The 21,079-nt window shown below is 44.1% G+C and overlaps 1 protein-coding gene across 1 annotated transcript in view; it reads right to left on the bottom strand.

The window, feature by feature from the left end:
* Window positions 1–21,079, bottom strand: part of GALNTL6 (polypeptide N-acetylgalactosaminyltransferase like 6) — a 1,453,898-nt gene that overhangs the window by 208,248 nt on the left and 1,224,571 nt on the right. Inside the window, exon 6 of the mRNA XM_052644952.1 lies at window positions 20,037–20,220. Within this exon, the coding sequence (XP_052500912.1) occupies window positions 20,037–20,220 (184 nt within the window). The remainder of the gene's footprint in view (window positions 1–20,036; window positions 20,221–21,079) is intronic.

Below are 21,079 nucleotides of genomic sequence, written 5' to 3'. Positions count from 1 at the left end.
GGCTTTGCTCAGCTGGACGGGTGGTCCTGGACCACAGGATGTGCCCCCTGGAGGCTGCACACATCCTGGAATCAGGTGCTGGGTTTGCGTTGTCCCCATGCAGTGGTGATGGGGGCTTCTGAGACTGCAATTTCTTCTTTCACCCTCTCTCCTAGAGCTGCCCTCCTGCGGCCGAGGGCTTGGGGCCCAGAGAGGGGACACAGGGTGGGTATTTTTGCGGATGGAGCAGGACGCTGGGGCTTCAGGTCAGCTTGCACGTGCCCACAGCGGTGAAGGGGCAGGCAGAGCACACGGGTGGAGACCGGGCTGGCCCAGGGCTGCTGTGTTCCACTCCCCCCCCCCCCCCCCCCCCCCAGCCATCATGGCTGCAGAGCTTTCAGGAGGAATTCCACCTGCACACCTGGCCTTCCTGGGGACATGCAGGTGTATTTACCAACGTGGGAGCACAGAATAAACCTGGCTCGTTTGCTCATTGGATTTATAACTTGTAAGGGTCTGTACAGCACTGGCCTTCATCTGCACACTGACTGCAGGGCCCACGAGTGTGGGAGGCAGGCCAGCCACTTTCCCTGGAGAGGATGCTCTGTCTGCACCGCCCACCCCCACCGCCCCTGCCTTGAGTGCAGCAGCAGGGACAGGCAGTGGCATTTGTGTGCATTTGGGTGTTCACTGTATGTTTGAAACCTGTTCCGTGTGCTAGAGTTACTGTCTATGAAGTGTCTATTGTTGCTTTATAAAGATCAGTCCTTGGACTGCAGCAGGCCAAAGGAGAACACTTGGCTGGGCTGAGTCTTTTGGAGCCTTTACAGGTGGTGGGAAATGCTGCCCGCTCCCAGCCCCATACTGCCCTCTCTTTTGCGCATGGCTTGAGCTCTGCCCCGGTTTTCTTATGGGCACAGTCCTTGCCCCCCACTGCTGGCCTGGGCTCACTGCCCTTCAGACTGGCTTCCCGCCCTCTGGTTTGCTGTGTTGTCTCCTCTTTCTCTTATGCTTCTGATGCATTGCTCTTCACCCACTCTCTCCCTTTGGGTACCATGCCCTGGGCGCCTTTTTCTCCCCATCCACTGTGGCCGGGACCCCTGGGCCTTGGCCTTGAAGCAGCTCCTGTTCCCTGCTCTGGCTCCCTGGACTCCACGGAAGGTCCAGGCCAGGCTCCTTTTTGTCCCCACTGATAGGAGAGCAGCCAAAAATGGGGAGGAAAGCAAGGCAGCACAACATCCCGGTGTGGCCCATGTCCCTCAGCCAGGGGAGGGTTGGGCTGGGAGGAGCCCTCAAGGTCACTCTGCAGTCAGAAGCTGCAGCCTGGAGACTCTGGGTCTCCAGCCCCAGCAGCACAGAGCTGCCGGGACAGATGGCTGGGGCCGCTGCCTCTCCGTGACCTTTCTCCCTCCAGAGCTCACTTTGTCCAGGTTTTTTTTTTTTGGGGGGGGGGCACATCAAGAAATGAAAGCAGACATCCTTTTCTCCTTAACATATTTCCAGATGGATATACCCCAAGAAGTAGTAGCAGCCAAGAGAAAGAAAAAAAGGAAAAGAAAGAAAAAAGGAGAGAAAGAAAAAAAGGAAAAGAAAGAAAAAAGGAGAGAAAGAAAAAAAGGAAAAGAAACTGCTTGATTGTTGTTTTGAAGGAGGGAGTGGTGCTTTGGCTAACGTGTTTCCTCTGGGGCTGTGATCTCATCGTAGGTACCACTACTGGACCCCAAGTAGATAATCAGGATGAAGCAAAGACGGGTCACTTCAGTCACTGGGAAGCTAATGAAAGTATGTTACTTTGCTAGTGTCACCCATCTGTGCTCACATCAAGGGGGTATGTGCACTACTATTTTATTTTTCTACTCTGTCTGTTTTTGCTCTAACTTTGTTAGAAGATTGAGATGGGGAATCCATCATCTCTGATTCAGTTCTTTCTTCTGAACTCTCTTTTCAGTCATATATGTGACCCATTTTTGAGCACAGCCTCACTGCTGTGGATTGAATTTTGGCATCCTCCAAAACTCACATGTTGAAACCCAACCTCCAGTGTGATGGTGCTTGGAGGTGCGGCCTCTGGAGGTGGTGAGGTCATAGGTGTGGAGCGCGTGTGAATGGGACTCGAGCCCTTATAAAAAAGGCAGCAGAGCGCTCATTCCCCCTTCCCCCAGATGAAGACACAGCAAGAAGACGGCCGTCTGTAAGCCAGGAAGTGAGTCCTCAGCAGACACCTGGACTTGCCAGCCTTCAGAACCGTGAGGGATAAGTTTCTGTTGTTTACAAGCCACCCTGTCTACAATGTTTTCTTATAGCAGCCCAAACAGACTCAGACACTCACCCACTGCTACACGATCTGGAATGAAAACCAACCCCCTCAGAAGACCTCAGTGTAGTCTCAAAGACAGGCTTTATATTTTTCCTATTCTAACTATTCATATGTATTCACTTTGAAAAATAATTTGACGTGATTTACAGGCAAATTTAATTTATAAATAATCAAGCTTATGACAGTAAAATTCACATCTAATCATTATAATAGCTAATAATTATATAATGATAATATGATAGTGAGTATATATATGCTCTGCTGCTTAGTAACTCAGTTGTGTCCAAACCTTTGCAAACACGTGGACTGTAGCCCACAGGCTCCTCTGTCCATGGAATTCTCTAGGTAAGAATACTGGAGTGGGTAGCCCTTTCCTTCTCCAGGGGATCTTCCTGACCCAGGGATCAAACCCAGGGCTCCTGCGCTGGAGGCAGACTCTTTACCATCTGAGCACCAGGGAAGCTCGAATACACACACACTCACACACTCACACTCACACACACACACACACACACAGTCGATGGTAGCCAAGAAGTTACATCTCTGCGGCAGAGAGCTTCAGGACAGAAGATTAAAGTTGCCCACTTTCCAGCCCCTTGGTCAGGTTACAGACATGTCTTCTGAACTTCGCTCAAGTCAGGCATCATTGCAAGACCACCAGTCCACTGCCCACTGAGTCCCTGGTGAAGACTCTAGTTTTCATCATTTCTTTCACTATAAACACTCAAGGCTTCATCTCAACAGCGCATGTGAGGTTTACTTTTCTTCAGTAGACTTCAGATCTATGCATGTTCCCCAGTCTGTGATGCTCATCTACCCTCCAATGCTAGGACCATGACCCCTACTAAATCCATTGCCCCCTCCAGCCCTTCTCTCCAGTGGCCTCCAGGTAGTTCCCTGCGACCCTAGGTTTCAGTTTGCATCTGGAACTTTGACAGCCCTGTTCTCTTAAAGCATCTCAATGCTTGTTACAAAAAGACATGACTGGAAGGATCGATATCATTACCTTATTACGAACCAGCCTCCTGTGGGAGATGCTTCTCTCCCTGGATTGTGGTTTTCCAAATGATTTTCATAATCATTCACAATGTAAAGGATTCCAGGAAAGCCTTCCACTCCAGATGTATTTTCTTTTGAACATGGTTTTTATCAGCTCTCTTCTATGTGCAGAATAAAGACCTTCTGAAGTCCAGTCTCAACCACAATTTATTTATTTCTCTTTATCTGCTACCATACCCCTGTAAGAATTGCCTCTCTGCTCAGACTAGTCTGGGGTTGATGTCCTCCAAATATCTGTGCTGCAAAATTTTCCTTGACTGTTACCCACTTCTGAAAAACAGTCACCTGTTCTTCAAGCACACACAGCCCTCCCTGCTGGATCACATATTCTCCTGAACTTAATTATTTATTGCATTCATTGAATAAATATTTATTAGGCACCTATCTTGGGTAGGTACTAGATTCCAGTGATGAATAAATTGAATGAAACAGTCCTCCCTGCCCTCATTCTAGTATCAGGGTTAGCAGTGATAAGAAGTGGGGAAAACAGAATTTGTTAACTTGAGAAGGGAAGGAAAGAGGAATGCAAAGCAGAAGCCTCAGGTGAGAAAATGAAGCTAGAAGTACCCAGGTCTTGGGTTTATATTCCTGTTCACTGGGAAGGAAAGAGGAAGTTGGGTGAATGGTGAAGGAGTCTGTTAATTCTCCTGGCTCTGGTGCGATGTCCTCACAGGTAGAGTAAATGTTGCTGAACCTAGGGTTCTAGGAAGGGGGGGCATTCATAGAGGTTCCTCCTTAGCTGAATGCTGTGTGTGTGTGTGTGTGTGTGTGTGTGTGTGTGTGTGTGTGTGTATGTTAATCGCTCAGTTGTGTCTGACTCTTTGCAACCCCATGGACTGTAGCCCACCAGGTTCCTTTGTCCATGGAATTCTCCAGGCAAGAATACTGGAGTGGGTTGCCATTTCCTTCCCCAGGGATCTTCCCAACCCAGGGATTGAACCCAGGTCTCCTGCATTGCAGGCAAGTTCTTTACCATCTGAGCCACCAAGGAATCCCTAGTTGAATGCTGGCAGAACCAGAAAGGTCTAGGGAACCAGAAACACGAGGGCTAGACTTAGTGTAATTAGATCATGCAGCACGGAGCCCATAAAAGTGTCCAGAGAAGGAGCGATTGCAGGTAGAAGCAAGTCACACATCAGGGCTGGGGCAAGAAAGCAGAAATGCGTCATCATAATGAAACAGAAAGATGGATTCAGGACTCCAGTTTGAGAAGCTGAGCAAAGTGGTTAGTGGTTGAAAGAACAGGCACATGAACAGCATAAGGCAACAGTCCAAGTCTGTGCACTCCACAGTTCTTCAGTACATTGGAAGCCAGTGCTATGTCTTAAGCCGTGCAGGTTTATCGGCCACTTTATGGCCCTGGAGGTTGAGAGGTGGTTGGCTGATTTGCCCAAAGGTGCTTGAGATGAGGAATTCGGACTGCAGCCTGGCTATGGTGGGACTAACCAACCAGCAAGACCAGGGGTGCGAGTCAGAGTCCAAGGATTAAGAGGAGATAATACCAAGGAAAGAAGGACTGGGGTCCTTAGGACAAAAGTCACGGTGAGGGTGTTTCTGAGCTCCACTGGGGCCGTGGTCCTGAGTGACTGCTGAACAGGGACAAGAATCCATCTCAGGCTAGAGGAATGGGTGCCATCTCCTTTCAAAACTGTAAAGTCTACCTGGTCTCCTGTGACTTGGCAGGCTCCTCTGCCACGTCGTGTCCGACTTTGCACAATCCGATGGATTGGAGCACTCTAGGCTTCCCTGTCCCTCACCATCTCCTGGAGTTTGCTTGGGTTCATGTCCATCGAATCAGTGATGCCATCTAACCATCTCATCCTCTGTTGCTCCCTTCTCTTGCCCTCAATTTTCTCCAGCATCAGGGTCTTTCCCAGTGGTCATCTCTTCACATCAGATGGCCAAAGTATTGGAGCTTCAGCATCCATCCTTCCAATGAATATTCTGGGTTTATTTCCTTTAAGATTGACTGATTTGATCTCCTTGCAGCCTAAGGGAATCTCAAGAGTCTTCTCCAGCACCATGGTTTAAAAGCATCAATTCTGCTGTGCCCTGCCATCTTTATCAGGCAGCTCTCACATCTGTACATGACTACTGCCAAGACCGTAGCCTTGACTAGACAAACAGTTGTCAGCAAAGTGATGTCTTTGCTTTTTAACTCACAGTCTAGGTTTGTCCTAGTTTCCTGCCAAGAAGCGGTTGTCTAATCTCTGCTGTCCTGTGACTGAGTGACCCTAAGGGTGGTCATGCAGAAACAGGCAAAGGTTCAGCTTGTGGTCAGAGATCAGAAAGGGGGCCTCAAAGCTGGAGGCCCTCAGGAACCTGGAGACTCCAGGGAGCAGGACACAGGGAAGAGGACGGGGGTGTCACAGACTGAGGGGAGGCAGGGACTGTTAATTCAGGAGTCTAATTTTATTCTGGTTGCTGGAAAAAAGAAAAAAATCATAGTGAACATCTTGCTTGGATAAAGGTCACTCCCGCAGGGAAGGAGAAAGAAATAGTCCTTTCTGGTGAACAGATCCCAACCAGGGAAACATGTTCTCAGGAGCTTTTGGTGTGAATTTGCATCAAATGGCTATGTTCTCCAAGACCTAGCACTGGGGCAGCAGAGACCCCAGAGAGGGGGCAAGAGATCTTCAGGGGTACAGATGGACCATTAACAGGTTTGCTTTGCCACACCCCTGCCCATGTTACAGCCTTTAGCGTTCCATTATAAAACTCTCCTGTGGGGTTTCATTTTGGGCCTTTGAGGGACATTGGTTTTATTCAATGTTTTGATTAAGCTTTTAAGACCCTGAGTCATTTCTATTTTTCTATTGTCACCATCTGTAGAGTAGGACACCATTTAGAAATTTGACAGTATTTTTCCTGTCCTTTCGCAGTTGTCCAATATTGAATTAGGTCTCATTATAAACGGAGTAGAAGCTGTCGTTGTTGACATTTTCCTTCTTTAGGAAGATACTGAAAGCTGACATTTTCAACCTATCAGCTCCAGTCAGTCTGCAGATAAGACGCAGTGTGGGAACAAGGCCTCCTTTCCCGCTATCATTACAGACTCACTGGGAATCATTCATTGATAAAATGGCCTCATGTAATGGGTCTCTTCCAGAGAGAGGAAGCAAAAAGTATCCATTAACTCTAGGATTTAAAGTCTGAATGAATGAAAGAAGACATTGATTTGACTCCTGTGAGATTATTGATTAACTCAGATTTGAAATCTGAATGAATGAAGAGAAGACATTGATTTGAGTCCTGGTTTTGCCTCTCAAGAGTTAGTTAATTTCTTTGGTTCTCTCTTTATTTACAAGATTTAAAAAATGACAGTCACTCCTTTCCCGATGCCAAAGGATTATTTGGGGAGTTAGGGAATCAATTAGATGATGTAGTGAAGTGCTTTACAAACGTTAGGTTTGCTTTATGTATTACATAGGCTTAATGAAATAGGTTATTTGATTTTTGATTAATTGAAAGATTCTGGAGTCATTCAAAGGTCGGGCAAGAACTGTGGTTGAGGTTTGGGGGAGGTAGAGTCCTGTTTCACTCCCACAGACCTCATCCATAGACTAAATTGATGAACATATTTTATTTTATTTTTTTACAAAAAATGGAAATATAATTGCTTTACAATGTTGCATTGGTTTCTGCGGTACAACATCATGAATCAGCCATATGTATGCATTTATCCCTTCCCTCTGGGGCCTCTCTCCCTCCTCCACACATCCCACCCCTCTCGGTCATCACAGAGCACTGCGCTGAGCTCCTTCTGCTACGCAGTACGTTCCCACTAGCTGTCTGTTTTACACTTGGTAGTGTATATAGGTCAATGCTACCCTCTCCATTCATCCCCCTCTCTTCTTCCCCCTGTGTGTCCACAAGTCCAGATGAATATACTTTCTAACCCAATCCCTTCCAAAGTTTGTGACTATACTTTCAAAACCCTGATCACAGAGAACTATATGTTTGAAGATTGAGGCCAAGGCAGCTAATGCTGTGGTAGTTTGTATGTATTAATATCCCTGGATGGCTCAGATGGTAAAAATCCACCTGCAATGCAAGAAACCAGGTTTGATCCCTGGGTCAGGAAGATCCCTTGGAGAAGGGAATAGCAACCCACTCCGGTATTCTTGCCTGGGAAATTCCATGAACAGAGGAGTCTGGCAGGCTACAGTCCATGGGGTTACAAGGAGTTAGACACAACTGAGCAACTAATACTTTCTATGTATTAATATCATTTTGGTTTTTGAAGAAAATGGGGGCAAAGTTTGGAAGTAATTGCTTGAAGGTCACAGCAAAATCCATGAGGTATATTGACTTAGGTTGAGAAGTAGAATATGAACAAAGTTCTCCCACCTACCAGACAGATACTCCAGGGTTTACAGGTAAGCCAAGGTGCTGGACTGTAAAAAAAAAAGGAGGTGAACAATGTTCAGTGCAACTCAAAGGTGAAAGGAGAGAGACACACCAACTTGTCCTTCTTGCCTTCTGTGCTACATTAAATCCAATCTCCTTTTCCACAAGGGGAGCCAACTGCATTTCCTGTTGTTTTTTAGTTGCTAAGTTGTATCCGACTCATTGTGACCCCATGGACTGCATGCAGCATGCCAGGCCTCCCTGTCCTTCATGATCTCCTAGACTTTGCTCAAACTCATGTCCATTGAGTCAGTGATGCCATCCAACCATCTCATCCTCTGCCACCACCTTCTCCTCCTGCCTTCAGTCTTTCCCAGCATCAGAGTCTTTTCCAGTGAGTCAGCTCTTTACATCAGGTGGCCAAAGTATTGGAGCTTCAGCTTCAGCATCAGTCCTTCCAGTGAATATTCGTTGATTTCATTGAAGGGTTGATTTCCTTTAGGATTAACTGGTTTGATCTCCTTGCTTTCCAAGGGAGTCTCAAGAGTCTTCACCAACCCCACAGCATCAATTCTTTGGCGGTCGGCCTTTTTTATGGTCCATCTCTTACATCCATACATGACTACTGGGAAAACCATAGATTTGGCTATAGGGACCTTTGCCAGCAAAGTGACGTCTCTGCTTTTTAATATGCTGTCCGAGTTTGTCATAGCTTTTCCTTCAAGGAAGGCTAATGATTAAATTCAGGATGACCAATATTGGGTCAAAACTCACTTGGAAAGAGTTTTGAGTAAAAGCGAGTGCTCTCAAATTCTAAGCTAAGGTACAGCTCAGTCCCCACTGGGATTGACCCAAGTGGGATGCTAACATTTTGAATGTCAGTCAATGTAATCAGTAAGGTGCTGATGACAGCTAGTTCCTTCTGGGCACCTAGGAATTCGACTGCAATCTGTTGTTCTCTTCTTTGCAGGAATAAGGGAAAGCTTCCGTGCCCACCAGGGAGAAAGAGCCGCTCTTGCTCTCTGACGGTTAGCCCAAGCTTGGGCCCATGTCCTTCTGAGGAGAGGGTCAGCCAGATCTCAGCCCCGTGCACACCCCTCTGCTGGGTACGCCTGTGATGCCACAGTCCATCTGGGTGAGGTGACCTGCAGGGATTTTGTTTAACTCAGTGTGTTGAGCACATCTGGAGAAAAGACTTGTGAGAGGATTGGTGATGGTTGGTACTGCTGTCAGCTTTGTGGTGGTGATTACCTGCTTGCAGTGCTATTTGAGCAAGAAGTGATTGTTTTCTCTGAAAATTCTTTCTTCTATTTGATTACTTCTTAACCACTGGAGTATAAACCTTCTCTGAGTGGAAAGGAAGGTAGAAATTTCCACGGGCTAGTAGCAACTCTTACATCTGGATTCTTATTCCAATTTCTTATAAACTTTAGAAAATTACCTCTTGAGCCTGAGTTACCTCATTTGCAAAAATGCAGACAGTATTATTTATTAGACTTAGCCTTGAGATAAGGATTAAGTGAATTAGCAATGGAGGGAGATTCCCTCCCCAGCGTCTGATGCATAAAAATAGGCATTTAAATATTTATTTATTTGTTGTTGATTTATTTAACTGCACCAAGTCTTGGTTGTGGCATGCAGGATCTTTAGTTGCGGCGTGTGGGATATAGTTCCTTGACCGGGGATGGAACTTAGGCCCCCTGCATTGGGAACATGGAGTGCACCAGGGAGGTTCCTTAATATGCATTTAACAACTCTAAATTTTCTCCTCACACTGGTGGTGTGGATGAAAGAAAGAGTACTGACTGGGGAGTCCGTAAGCCCAGATTACAGTAATAAATGCTAAACTGATCAGTTGTGACACTGGAAGTCACATAGACCCTCTAGTCTAGATTTCTTGTATAGAAACAAGAGGTGTTCTTTTTCTGACAGGTGTGAAGTGATATCTCACTGTGGTTTTGATTTGCATTTCTCTATTAATTAGCCATGTTGAGCATCTTTTCATCTGCCTGTTGGGCATCTGCATTTCCTCTTTGAAAAATTGTCTATTCAGTTCTCCTGCCCATATTTTAATTGGGTTGATTGTTTGTTTTGATGTTGAGTTGTATGAGCTGTTTATGTATGTTGGATATTAATCCCTTATTGTCATATCATTTGCAAATATTTTCTCCCTTTCAGTAGGTTGTCTTTTCACTCTGTTGATAGTTTCCTTTGCTGTGCAAAAGGTTTTAAGTTTAATTTGGTCTCATTAAAAAAATTTTTGCTTTTATTTCTTTTGCTTTAGGAGTTGTATTCAAAGAAACATTGCTGTGATTTGCAGCAAAGAGTGTTCTGCTTATGTTTCCCTCTAGGAGTTTTATGGTTTCTGGTCTTATATTTAATCTAATCTTTAACACATTTCGAGTTTACATATGTTGGTGAGGATGTGGAAAAAAGAAAGCCCTTGTAGTCTGTTGGTGGGAATGTAAATTGGTGCAGACACTGTGGAAAACAGTATGGAATTTTCTCCAAAAACTAAAAACAGAACTGTCACATGATCTAGCAACCCATTTCTAAGTATATATCCAACCCCGCCCCACCACCCTGCCAAATGCTAGTTTGACAAGATATATGCACCCTAGTGTTCACAGCAGCATCATTTATAATCACCAAGATATGGAGGCAACATAAGTACCCATCAATAGATGAATGGGTAAAGACGATGGGGTACATGACACAATGGAATATTACTCAGCCATAGGAAGAATGAAATTTTGGATGGACTTGGAGGATATTAAGTAAGATAAACCAGAAACAGATAAATACCATATGATATCGCCTATGTACAGACTCTAAAAACTATAAGTAACGAACGAATATGCCAGGAAAGGAGCAGACTTACAGAGATGGAGAGCCAACTAGTGTTTACCAGGAGGGAGAAGGGAAGGGGGGTGCAGTACAGGGGCATGAGAGTAAGGGTACGGACTGGTGTGTGTAAAGAAAGCCACAAGGATACGTTGAACAACGTGGGGGATCTGGCCAATATTTTAGAATAACTGTAAATGGAGTATAACCTTTAAAGCCTGAATCACTATATTGTATGCCCATAACTTATACAAAGAATCTGCCTACAATGCTAGAGACCTGGGTTTGATCCTTGGGTGAGGAAGATCCCCTGGAGAAGGAAACGGCAACCCACTCCAGTATTCTTGCCTGGAGAATCCCATGGACAGAGGAGCCTGGTGGGCTACAGTCCATGGGGTCTCAAGGAGTCAGACACAACTTAGTGACTAAACAACAGCAAATGTACTTCAGTGGGAAAAAATAAGATGAGAGGTGGTATTGTCTCTAAGGTTTCTTCTAGCTTGGTGGACTTGTGATTACTGGCACTTTTTTTTTTTTTTTTTTAGTGAATCAATTGTGAAGTTAAATTCAGCACAACAATGTCTTTGTTACCCAAGGGGTACTACCTTTCACGTGGTGTTTGCTTCATGGCACTCTTGTATGGGAGAGGTAGTCAGCGAGTTCCCAGGGATCTGTTCTCTGTCCTTCAGAGTAACAGACGGAGACCCCAGTGGTAACTCTTTAGAAGTCTCTCTACTCCCATGTCAGAGGGTTACAGCTCCCTTTAATTGTGAGGAGAATCTTATCCCTTTGAGCATGCCCTAAGCTTCCTAGCTTCGGTCTGCAGGACCAGCCCACAAGGATCTGTGTTTGGTGCTTACACCTCAGGGGATCTGCGGTATTTGAAGTGCCAACCTTGAGATGCCTACCGAGTCATGGCCTTTGCTGTTCGTGTCCTGAAGTATCTCTAAACCAGGTCGCTGGTGGAGGAGGTACTGAATTCAAACTGATGTGTCTGCGGACATAGGGACTTTTGAGAGAATAAATGGACATTTGTATCCTGGGGACTTCCCTGGTGGCTCAGTGGTAAAGAATCCACCGGCAATGCAGGAGACATCAGTTCGATCCCTGGGCTGGGAAGATCTCCTGGAGAAGGAAATGCAACCTACTCCAGTATTCTCACCTGGAAAAGTACATTCCATGGGGCCGCAAAACAGCTGGACTCGACTGGGTGACTAAACAGCAACAACATCAGTCTTGTGAAGCTTTTTCACTCCCAGACACAGATACCATAATTTTTAAAATTTTAGAAATTAGTGGTACGTAAAGATGGAAAATAGAGAATGTCAGTCCTGGCTAATGATGGTGTACAAGAAATACATTTACAGTGTTCAAAACTCTACGTTTCAGAAGCCTCTGGGGAATTGTTGGAGATCTGTCTGCAGAGGACTGGCAGAGTAAAAGTGATCAGAGGCGGATTCTGAAGCACACAGCAAAACTGCAGAATTGAATGGACGCTGAGCGCTTACTCCAAGGAAGCATGATCTCAGGAAACCAGTGGAGATTTCCTGGAAATTAACTTTGTTCTTATGGTCGACAAACTCATATATTAGGGCCTGAGTACCTGACATTAGGTGATATGAAAAGACAGTTCGTTGGAAAAAACCCTGATGCTGGAAAAGAGTGAAGGCAAAGGGGAAGGGGCTGACAGAGGGTAAGGTGGTTGGATGGCATCGCTGACTCAGTGGACATGAGTTTGAGCAAACTCTGGGAGACAGTGGAGGACAGAGGAGCCTGGCGTGCTGCCGTCCATGGGGTCACAAAGGGTCGGACACGACTGGGTGACTGAACAACAACAAAGTTTACTCAGAGAAACTGGATATACGACCTGTCCTTAGTATCTTTCTTAAAATTATTTTGGCATTTAGAATGGATGGTAAATGTGTTCTCAGAAACAATTCTGGGATTAATTACCTTATAATATGTTGCAAAGAGTTGGACATGACATAGCAACTGAACAACAAGAAAACGTCCTAATTCTGTGTATATGATTTTGATTCCGATTTCTTTTCTGAAACCTTGCTTCATGAGAGATTAGCCACAGCCCTTGGGAGCAATAAACATCCTGCATTGCAAACCCCATTTTGCCATCTCACAGAACCTCTCCCAGAATCTCCATAAATCTTGGTTGCAGTGAAGGCATCACTTATTTTATCTGTGAAGTGACTATTTCAAGAACATTTTTACCACAGTCATCATTATTAGTCCTTTGTCCAATCCTCCCAGTTAGGGGAAGAAAAAATTAATATGCAATGTTGATATTTCCACTTTGCATTTAGGGCTTCCCTAGTGAATCGGTGGAAAAGAATCTACCTGTTAATGCAAGAGATACGGGTTCAATCCCTGGGTCAGGGTGATCCCTTGGAGGAGGAAATGTCAGTCCACTCCAGTATTCTTGCCTGGGAAATTCCATGGACAGAGGAACCTGGTGGGCTACAGTCCACAGTCCACAGGGTCCCAAAAGAATGAGACACAAATCAGCCACTGAACAGCAGCAACAACCACCTGACGGACTGGGTGATATTTCACATCATCCTTGGGAACAGGTTGGAGAAATGTGAGTTTATAAAAATAGAGCATTCATGTGAATCAGCATGAACTTTCAAGGATTCTGGAGGACTGGGAGGATATGAAGATAAAATTGGAGATATTTTGCCTGGAGATGAAAACAGTTTCTTTTTTCTCCCTTTGGAGGGCTAGGCATGAATGGTTGTTCAGTTGCTCAGTTTTGTCCAACTCTTTGCCACCCATGGACTGCAGTACACCAGGCTCCCCATTCCTTCCCCATCTCCTGGATCTTGCTCAAACTCATGTCCATTGCGTCAGTGATGCCATCCAAGCATCTTGTCCTTTGTTGTTCCCTTCTCCTCCTGCCTTCAGTCTTTCCCAGCATCAGGGTCTTTTCCAGTGAGTCAGCTCTTTGCATCAGGTGGCCAAAGTATTGGAGCTTCAGCATCAGTCCTTAAAGGGCATATTCAGGGTTGATTTTCTTTAGGATTCACTGGTTTGATCTCTTTGCAGTCCAAAGGGACTCTGAAGAGCCTTCTCCAACACCACAGTTCAAAAGCATCAATTCTTCAGCTCTCAGCTTTCTTTATGGTCCAACTCTCACAACCATACATGACAACTGGAAAAACCATAGCTTTGACTGTATGGACCTTTGTGAGCAAAGTAATGAAAACAGTATGAACAGGCATGAATGGTAGCTGTTTGCAAATATTTGTTTAACAGATATGTCACTAGAGAGGAATTAAGACATTTCCTATGTCTCAAGTGGGACAGTTTGGGCTGAGGGAGGCAGATTTTTCTTAATCCAAGGGAAAAGGTTTGTGTCAATCAGTGTAATGGAAGGGACAGGCTTTTGAGGTAGTCAATATGACTTCTTTGATGAGTTCAAGAAGAGGCTGGTGTTCTGTTTGGGACATTGTCTAGAGGCTGCATGCATTAAAGGTAAGTTGGATAAAATAATTTCTTCTGGTCCTTTCTAAACCTTCAGATGCTGAGATAACATTGAATAAATGTTAGTGATCAGAAAGCAGATGGATGTCTTTCCCTTTGTCACTACGACTAAAGGAGTGTATTATGTTCTGTCTCACAGAAATGGCTTCAATTCCTAAGTCCCTGCATTAGAGATAAGCTAAGAATGAGGAAACCTGCTAAAAGCCATGGATAGCAAGAATTACCTAAGAGCTAAGAGCATAATGCCTTGATGTAAGCCACCAGGAAAGGAAAATAATTCATTTGTTTTAAAAGACAAGAATATTTATCAAATATGTCCAATCTAATCAGAATTGTGATTGCCAGATAATTTAAACTGTGAATATTGCATTGTCTCTCATATTCTAGGAGCAGTTTGTCTGAAAACTAGATCACTTTTTCTAATATAAATCATTTTTTTCCCCTTAGAACTCAAAGTTATCCATGAGTTTTCCTTTTCCTTCCTAGTTAGATTGTTGAAAGTTCTTGAGTCTCAGTTTAGAGAGTTGATAGATTTTGAACTCTTCTGACTGCATAACCTATATTAATAAGAACCATTTATACCATGACCCAGAATTATATATGCATTACACAAAATCACATATCTGAGACAATACCTATACTTATGTACTGATATAATACTCTGAAATTTTCAATTCAGTTCAATTAATTTGTTGTTAAATAGTGTTCACACCACACTAATTTCATATGATTTGCAGGTTGAAAAATACCACTGCAATCGCTAGTTGGAGAAGACTCCAATAATGGTAGAATCAGTGAGAGACTTCAGATCTTGTCCTTTAGGAAATTTGATCTGCTTGTGCAGAAGGTAAGCTTTGCATATATATTATCAGAAAGGTCTTGGGATTTGAACTGCATTTCCATCTTACTCTTCAGTTCCTTTCTTCCTGACTTTTCTGCCTGTTTCTCCCCGCCCTCATTCCCAGTAAATCCTCATAGTAGCCGCAGAAAACATAAAAGACTTGAGGGGTGTGTCGATAGACCTTGTTTCTTCTGTGTGTCTTAAAGCTTTTACATCTAGCGAAGTGAGTGTTTGCCAAAAGCATGTCTGTTTATTCATACATTCGCTTGGCCACCGAGATAATGGGATTGCAGACACACTGCTCAGAGCTGCATGGGTAACTAAGCATTTACTTACTATCAGGAAGGCAAATGCAGTTTCCAAGATCAAAGTGGACACTTCCTAGAAGCGATGTTTATTGCAAAAGGATGAAGTGCTCACCTTCCCAGGAATCAAAGGGACTTCAAGCAGAAAGGCGGGCTTACATTTGACACAATCCCATTTTTGACAGGATGGCAACCATCTAAATAGGTGACAGGATCGAATTATTTAATTCCAAAAGTTAGCAACTCTGCCAGCTCTGGGGTTAAGCAACAGGCCTGATACTGTGATGGCCATAGCTGGGGTCTGCCTAACGAAATTTTAACTGTCAGTGCAAGGACTGAGGATAATTTTAGAATTTTCATGAATTGAAATTCCTTTCATAGTATCTTGATCCCATGTCTGCAGAAAGCAGGGGCCCCATTTGCTATTTCATTGGAAGTAAAGTATTAATGAAATACATTATAACCTAACCATGATCACAGTATCTATTGGAAAAGTCATCTTGGATGAGTCCTTACCCTGAAACACAGCAACCTTGAGTGGTAGCAACTAGACCGTGGCTGTTCTACCATCAGCTGCCATCTACTGAGAGTTCCACTGTGTTTGTTGTTGTTGTTGTTGTTGCTGCTCAGTCAGTAAGTCATGTCTGACTCTTTGCGACCCCATGGACTGCAGCACACCAGGCTTCCCTGTCCTTCACTACCTCCCGGAGTCAGTTGAAACTTGTATCCATTGAGTCAATGATGCCATCCAACTACCCAACCACCTTATCCTCTGCTGCCCCTTTCTCCTCCTGTCCTTGATCTTTCCAAGCATCAGGATCTTTTCCAATGAGTTAGTTCTTCGCATCAGATGGCCAAAGTATTGGGGCTTCAGCTTCAGCATCAGTCCTTCCAATGAATATTCAGGATTGATTTCCTTTAGGATCGACTTCTTTGATCTCTTTGCAGTCCAAGGGATTCTCAAGAGTCTTCTCCAGCACAGTTTGAAAGCATCAATTCTTCCTGGCTCAGCCTTCTTTCTGTTTCAATTCTCACATCTGTACATGACCACTAGAAAAACCATAGCTTTGACTGTTTGGATCTTTGTTGGCAAAATGATGCCTCTGCTTTTTAATATGCTATCTAGGTTTGTCATAGCTTTTCTTCCAAGGAGCAAGCGTCTTTTAGCATCCACTGTGTTAAGGAGTTTTATTTTTTTGGTATCCTCTCACACCCACTTGGCTTTGAAACCCAACCTAAGTCCTGTTGCTAAGACTTTCAGATGGTTACCTTCATGGATGTGTGAAGATCATCTCCTAGAAACTCCTTCTCTTGGATTACTGACAAACTTCCCTGGTAGTTTTCAATATCCTTGAAATATTGGCGGGAGTATTTGGAAGAGTAACAAAGGGCTTCATTATTTCTTTTCCAAAACTGTCTAATAATTTAGGAGTCTGAAGAGGCATCTTTCAGAAATTCTGGCTACTTAATGAGTGTGCTTCACAGACATTACATTTCTATTACAATAGAATAGCTTTTTTTTTTTTTTGTAGAATAGAATTAGCTTTTTTGAGGCTAATGTCTTCTGAGATCCTCCTTGTCCTCCCAAGGGCTTATCTTTCTAGAGACTATTAGAATCTGACGAACCATTTTCCTGATATTTATCAAATGTTTACTGTAATTTAAAGCTTGAGTGTCACAGAAGTCAGTTTTATACTTGCGAATTTCTCTACTGCAAATGTTTATAGCCCATATTTTGATGAAAAGACAGTATTGATTTTTTTGATGTTAAATTGTGTGAGCTGTTTATATATTTTGGATATTAACCCCTTACTGGTCATATCATCTGCAAATATTTTATCCCATTCTGTTGGTTGTCTTTTCATTTTGTTGATGGTTTCTTTTGCTGTGCAGAAAAGCTTTTAAGTTTAAGTAGTTCCCATCTGTTTATCTTTGCTTTTATTTCCTTTGCTTTAGGAAATGGATCTAAAAAAATATTGTTGCGATTTATATCAAAGGGTGTTCTGCTTATGTTTTCCTCTAGGAATTTTATAGTCTACAGTTTTATAGTCTTACATTTAGGTTTTTAATCCCTTTTGAGTTTATTTATTTGATACGGGCCATGTCCGTCTCTTATTATTAGCACTTACAAGCAATGTGAAAACTGATCATAACAAATAAGTGAGATTTCCCACATTAATCATATTGCTTGCCTCAGGCATTGCTAAGTATTTGCTTGTGAAGCTGGATACTACGGGTTCTTTATTTTGGCATTTATTGAGTTTATTTTTGTGCATGGTTTTAGAAAATCATACAAATCAACATAAAAAAACCCCCAAAACCCTAATTTTAAAAAGTGGGCAGAAGACCCTAATAAGCATTTCTCCACAGAGGAAATACAGATGGCCAACATGCACATGAAAAGATGCTCAACATCACTAATTGTCAGGGAAATGCAAATTAAAACCACAGTGAGCTATCTCTTCACATCTGTTAGAGTGGCCATAATCAAAAAAGACCACAATTAACAAATGTTGACAAAGGTGTGGAGAAAAGGAAACACTTGCTTGTTCACCATTGGTGGGAATGTCAATTGGTACAGTCACTGCAGAAAGCTGTGTGGGGCTTTCTCAAAAAACGAAAAATACAACTACCACATGAACCGGCAGTTCCGCTCCTGGGTATGTGTTAAAAACAAACAAACAAGCACACCAACTGTCCAATGTTCACAGCAGCATCGTGTATAATGGCCAAGATATGGAAGCACCCTAAGTGTCCATCAGTAGATAAACGGATCAAGAAGATGTATCCGTGGAATGTGTATGTATATATATTAGTAGATGCTCTACTCTGGATCTGTCATTTGGATTGAATTCCCCAAGTTTAAGTTCTGGGAGCAGCTGCTCAGAACCATGACCTTCCTTTATACAGAAGCAGTTCCCAGCAGAGATGGAAAAAAGTGAAAGTGATAGTCACTAAGTCATATCTGACTCTTTGTCACCCCCGGACGGTGGCCCACCGGGGTCCTCTGTTCATGGGTTTTTTTTTTTTTTTCCAGGGAAGAGTACTGGAGTGGGTTGTCATTTCCTTCTCCAAGGGATCTTCAGGACCCAGGAATAGAACCTGAGTCTCCTGCATTGCAGGCGGATTCTTTACTGCATATTTCATGCTGTTGCTGCTGCTAAGTCGCTTCAGTCGTGTCCGACTCTGTGCGACCCCAGAGACGGCAGCCCACCAGGCTCCCCCGTCCCTGGGATTCTCCAGGCAAGAACACTGGAGTGGGTTGCCATTTCCTTCTCCAGTGCATGAAAGTGAAAAGTGAAAGGGAAGTCGCTCAGTTGTGTCCGATTCTTAGCAACCCCACGGACTGCAGCCTACCAGGCTCCTCCATCCATGGGATTTTCCAGCCAAGAGTACTGGAGTGGGGTGCCATTGCCTTCTCCAGAACTGTAAACAAAAGTAGAGTAGTTCATTTAAATAATTCTTTAGGGCAGTGACCCCCAAGGTTTTTGGAACCATGCATTCATTTCATGGGAAACAACTTTTCCACAGACCCAGAAGAGGATAGTTTTGGGATGATTCAAGTGCTTTATTGAATGATGATTCAAGTGATTTATTGTGCACTTTATTTCTATTATTATTGTGATATATAATGAGACAATTATACAACTCACCATAATGCAGAATCAGTGGGGACCTTGAGCTTATTTTCCTGCAAATAGACGGTCCCATCTGGGGGTGACGGGAGACAATGAGAGAAGAAATATGTTGCTTATGTCCAGTCTACTCCAAATTGTCATTTGGTTGCTGTCCCTGCAGAAACCCTGCTTCACAAAGATAGGAATTTGGAAATGAAAGCAGGCTTTTTGGTGCTTTTGTGGCAATCTAGAATGTTCCACCTAGACTTTAATCCAGAAAGTACTGTGATCTGAAGTGGCGTCAAACATGGTTTTAAGGCCACCATCATTTGCAATCTCAGGTGGCAATGCTAGCAATGAGGAGCAGCTGTAAATACAGATGAAGCCTCCCTCACCTGCCCACTGCTCACCTCCTGCTGTGTGACCCAGTTCCTACCAGGTCATGAACCAGTATTTGTTCCTGTCCCAGGGGTTGGGGACTCCCGCTTTAGGGAAAAGCGCAAAGAACAGAGGAGTTGATGCTTTCAAATTGTGGTGCTGGAGAAGACTCTTGAGAGTCCCTTGGATGGCAAGAAGATCAAAGCAGTCAATCCTAAAGGAAATCAACCCTGAATATCCATCAGAAGGACTGACACTGAAGCTGAAGCTCCAATACTTTGGCCACCCAATGCGAAGAGCCAACCCACTGGAAAAGACCCTGATGCTGGGAAAGATTGAGGGCAAGAGGAGAAGGGGGCAACAGAGAACGAGATGGGTGGATGGTGTCACCGACTCAATGGACATGAGTTTGAGCAAACTTTGGGAGATAGTGAGGGTCAGAGGAGCCTGGTGTGCCACAGTCCCTGGGGTCACAGAGTCTGGATAAGACCTAATGACTAAACAACAACAGGAAAGAACAGAGGGAACTGAAAATGAAGAGAGAAGCTCTAAGAGAATATCTGAAAGGGGCTATGCCTCCCTTCTCTTTGCATTTGCCGTGAACTCTGCTTTTCCCTGATTCCACATTGCACATGCCCTCTCATGCTTAGAAAGTTGGAGAATGTACTCTGGCCACCTTATGATTTTGTATACATTGTAAGTCTGACCTTTCCCCAATGTCTTGCATACCTTTGCCACCTGTTTTATTTCATTTCATTAGAGATAATTGTCTTGGTGGGTCTCCAGTTGACACACACATGCCCCAGTCACCTGCCCCCTCCCCATCAGCTCCCCAGGCTGCTACTCACTCGAAAGGGTCACTGGGGTCCGCCCTCTGCAGCTCTGGTGGGATAGGGATCCTCTTGTAGTACATTTCCCAGTCAAAGGCACCACGCATGGCATCCCCAGCTTGCGCCTCATACCCAAAGTGATTGTGGTCGATGACGTCGATCATGGGGCAAACAATGGTCTTGTGGTTTAGTGCAATTTGGTCTGAAAAGTGGAAGCACAGAGTAGGAAGTGATATGCCCGCCTAGGTCGTCCCTCACTTTTCTGCAAAGAGAAGCCCGTCCTCACCCATTGCCCTTGAAGCCTGGTTCCCTGTTGTCTTCAGAGCACTTTGCAGTATCTCTGAGTGCTGGGCTTGATGTGATGGGACCTTGATCAGGTGCAATTAGTGTTGTGGTGTTTACTTTTAAGAAAGTGATGTCCCAGAGAGACCTGGAGAAGTCCATTTAACTCTGCCTCTGTCACGTTTCTCCTCTGCCCTGTCCCCAATCTGTCATTTTACACTGCCTCCAACATGCATGGAGTATAAACATTCCCTGTGTTCCTTTTAGCATGCGGCTAGCGCCTGCTGAGAGAATACTGGCCTGCTTTCTGGAGGGTCCAAAATGTAAATATTTAACTTCATGGCTTTTATCATCTAATCTCAGAGTGGCCCTGATGGCTGGTCCTCTCCTGTCCCCCCAGATTCTGGGAAATGACACACAGAATTCTTGGCTCTCGGGCTTGCCTGAGAGTTCACCAAGTCCTAGTTTTGCTCTGTTGTTGCTACTGTTCTTTAATATAGACTTCGTTCATCAAAGCTATACAGTTTTTATTTAATAAATTTATTTATTTTTAATTGGAGGATAGTTGCTTTATATTATGTTGGTTTATGCCATAGGTCAGCATGAATAGCTATCTAGGTATCCATGTGCCCCTCCCTCTTGCGCCTCCCTCCCTCCCTTCTGCTCTGTCCCACCCCTCTAGGTTGTCACAGAGCACTGCCTTTGAGCTCCCTGCATTGTACAGCAAATTCCAGCTGGCTGTCTCTTTCACATATAGTGATGTATGTTTCAGTGCTACT

This window comes from Budorcas taxicolor, chromosome 8, assembly GCF_023091745.1.
Source record: "Budorcas taxicolor isolate Tak-1 chromosome 8, Takin1.1, whole genome shotgun sequence".
In the NCBI taxonomy this organism is placed as follows: domain Eukaryota; kingdom Metazoa; phylum Chordata; class Mammalia; order Artiodactyla; family Bovidae; genus Budorcas; species Budorcas taxicolor.
This window is presented reverse-complemented; position numbering and strand designations above follow the sequence as displayed.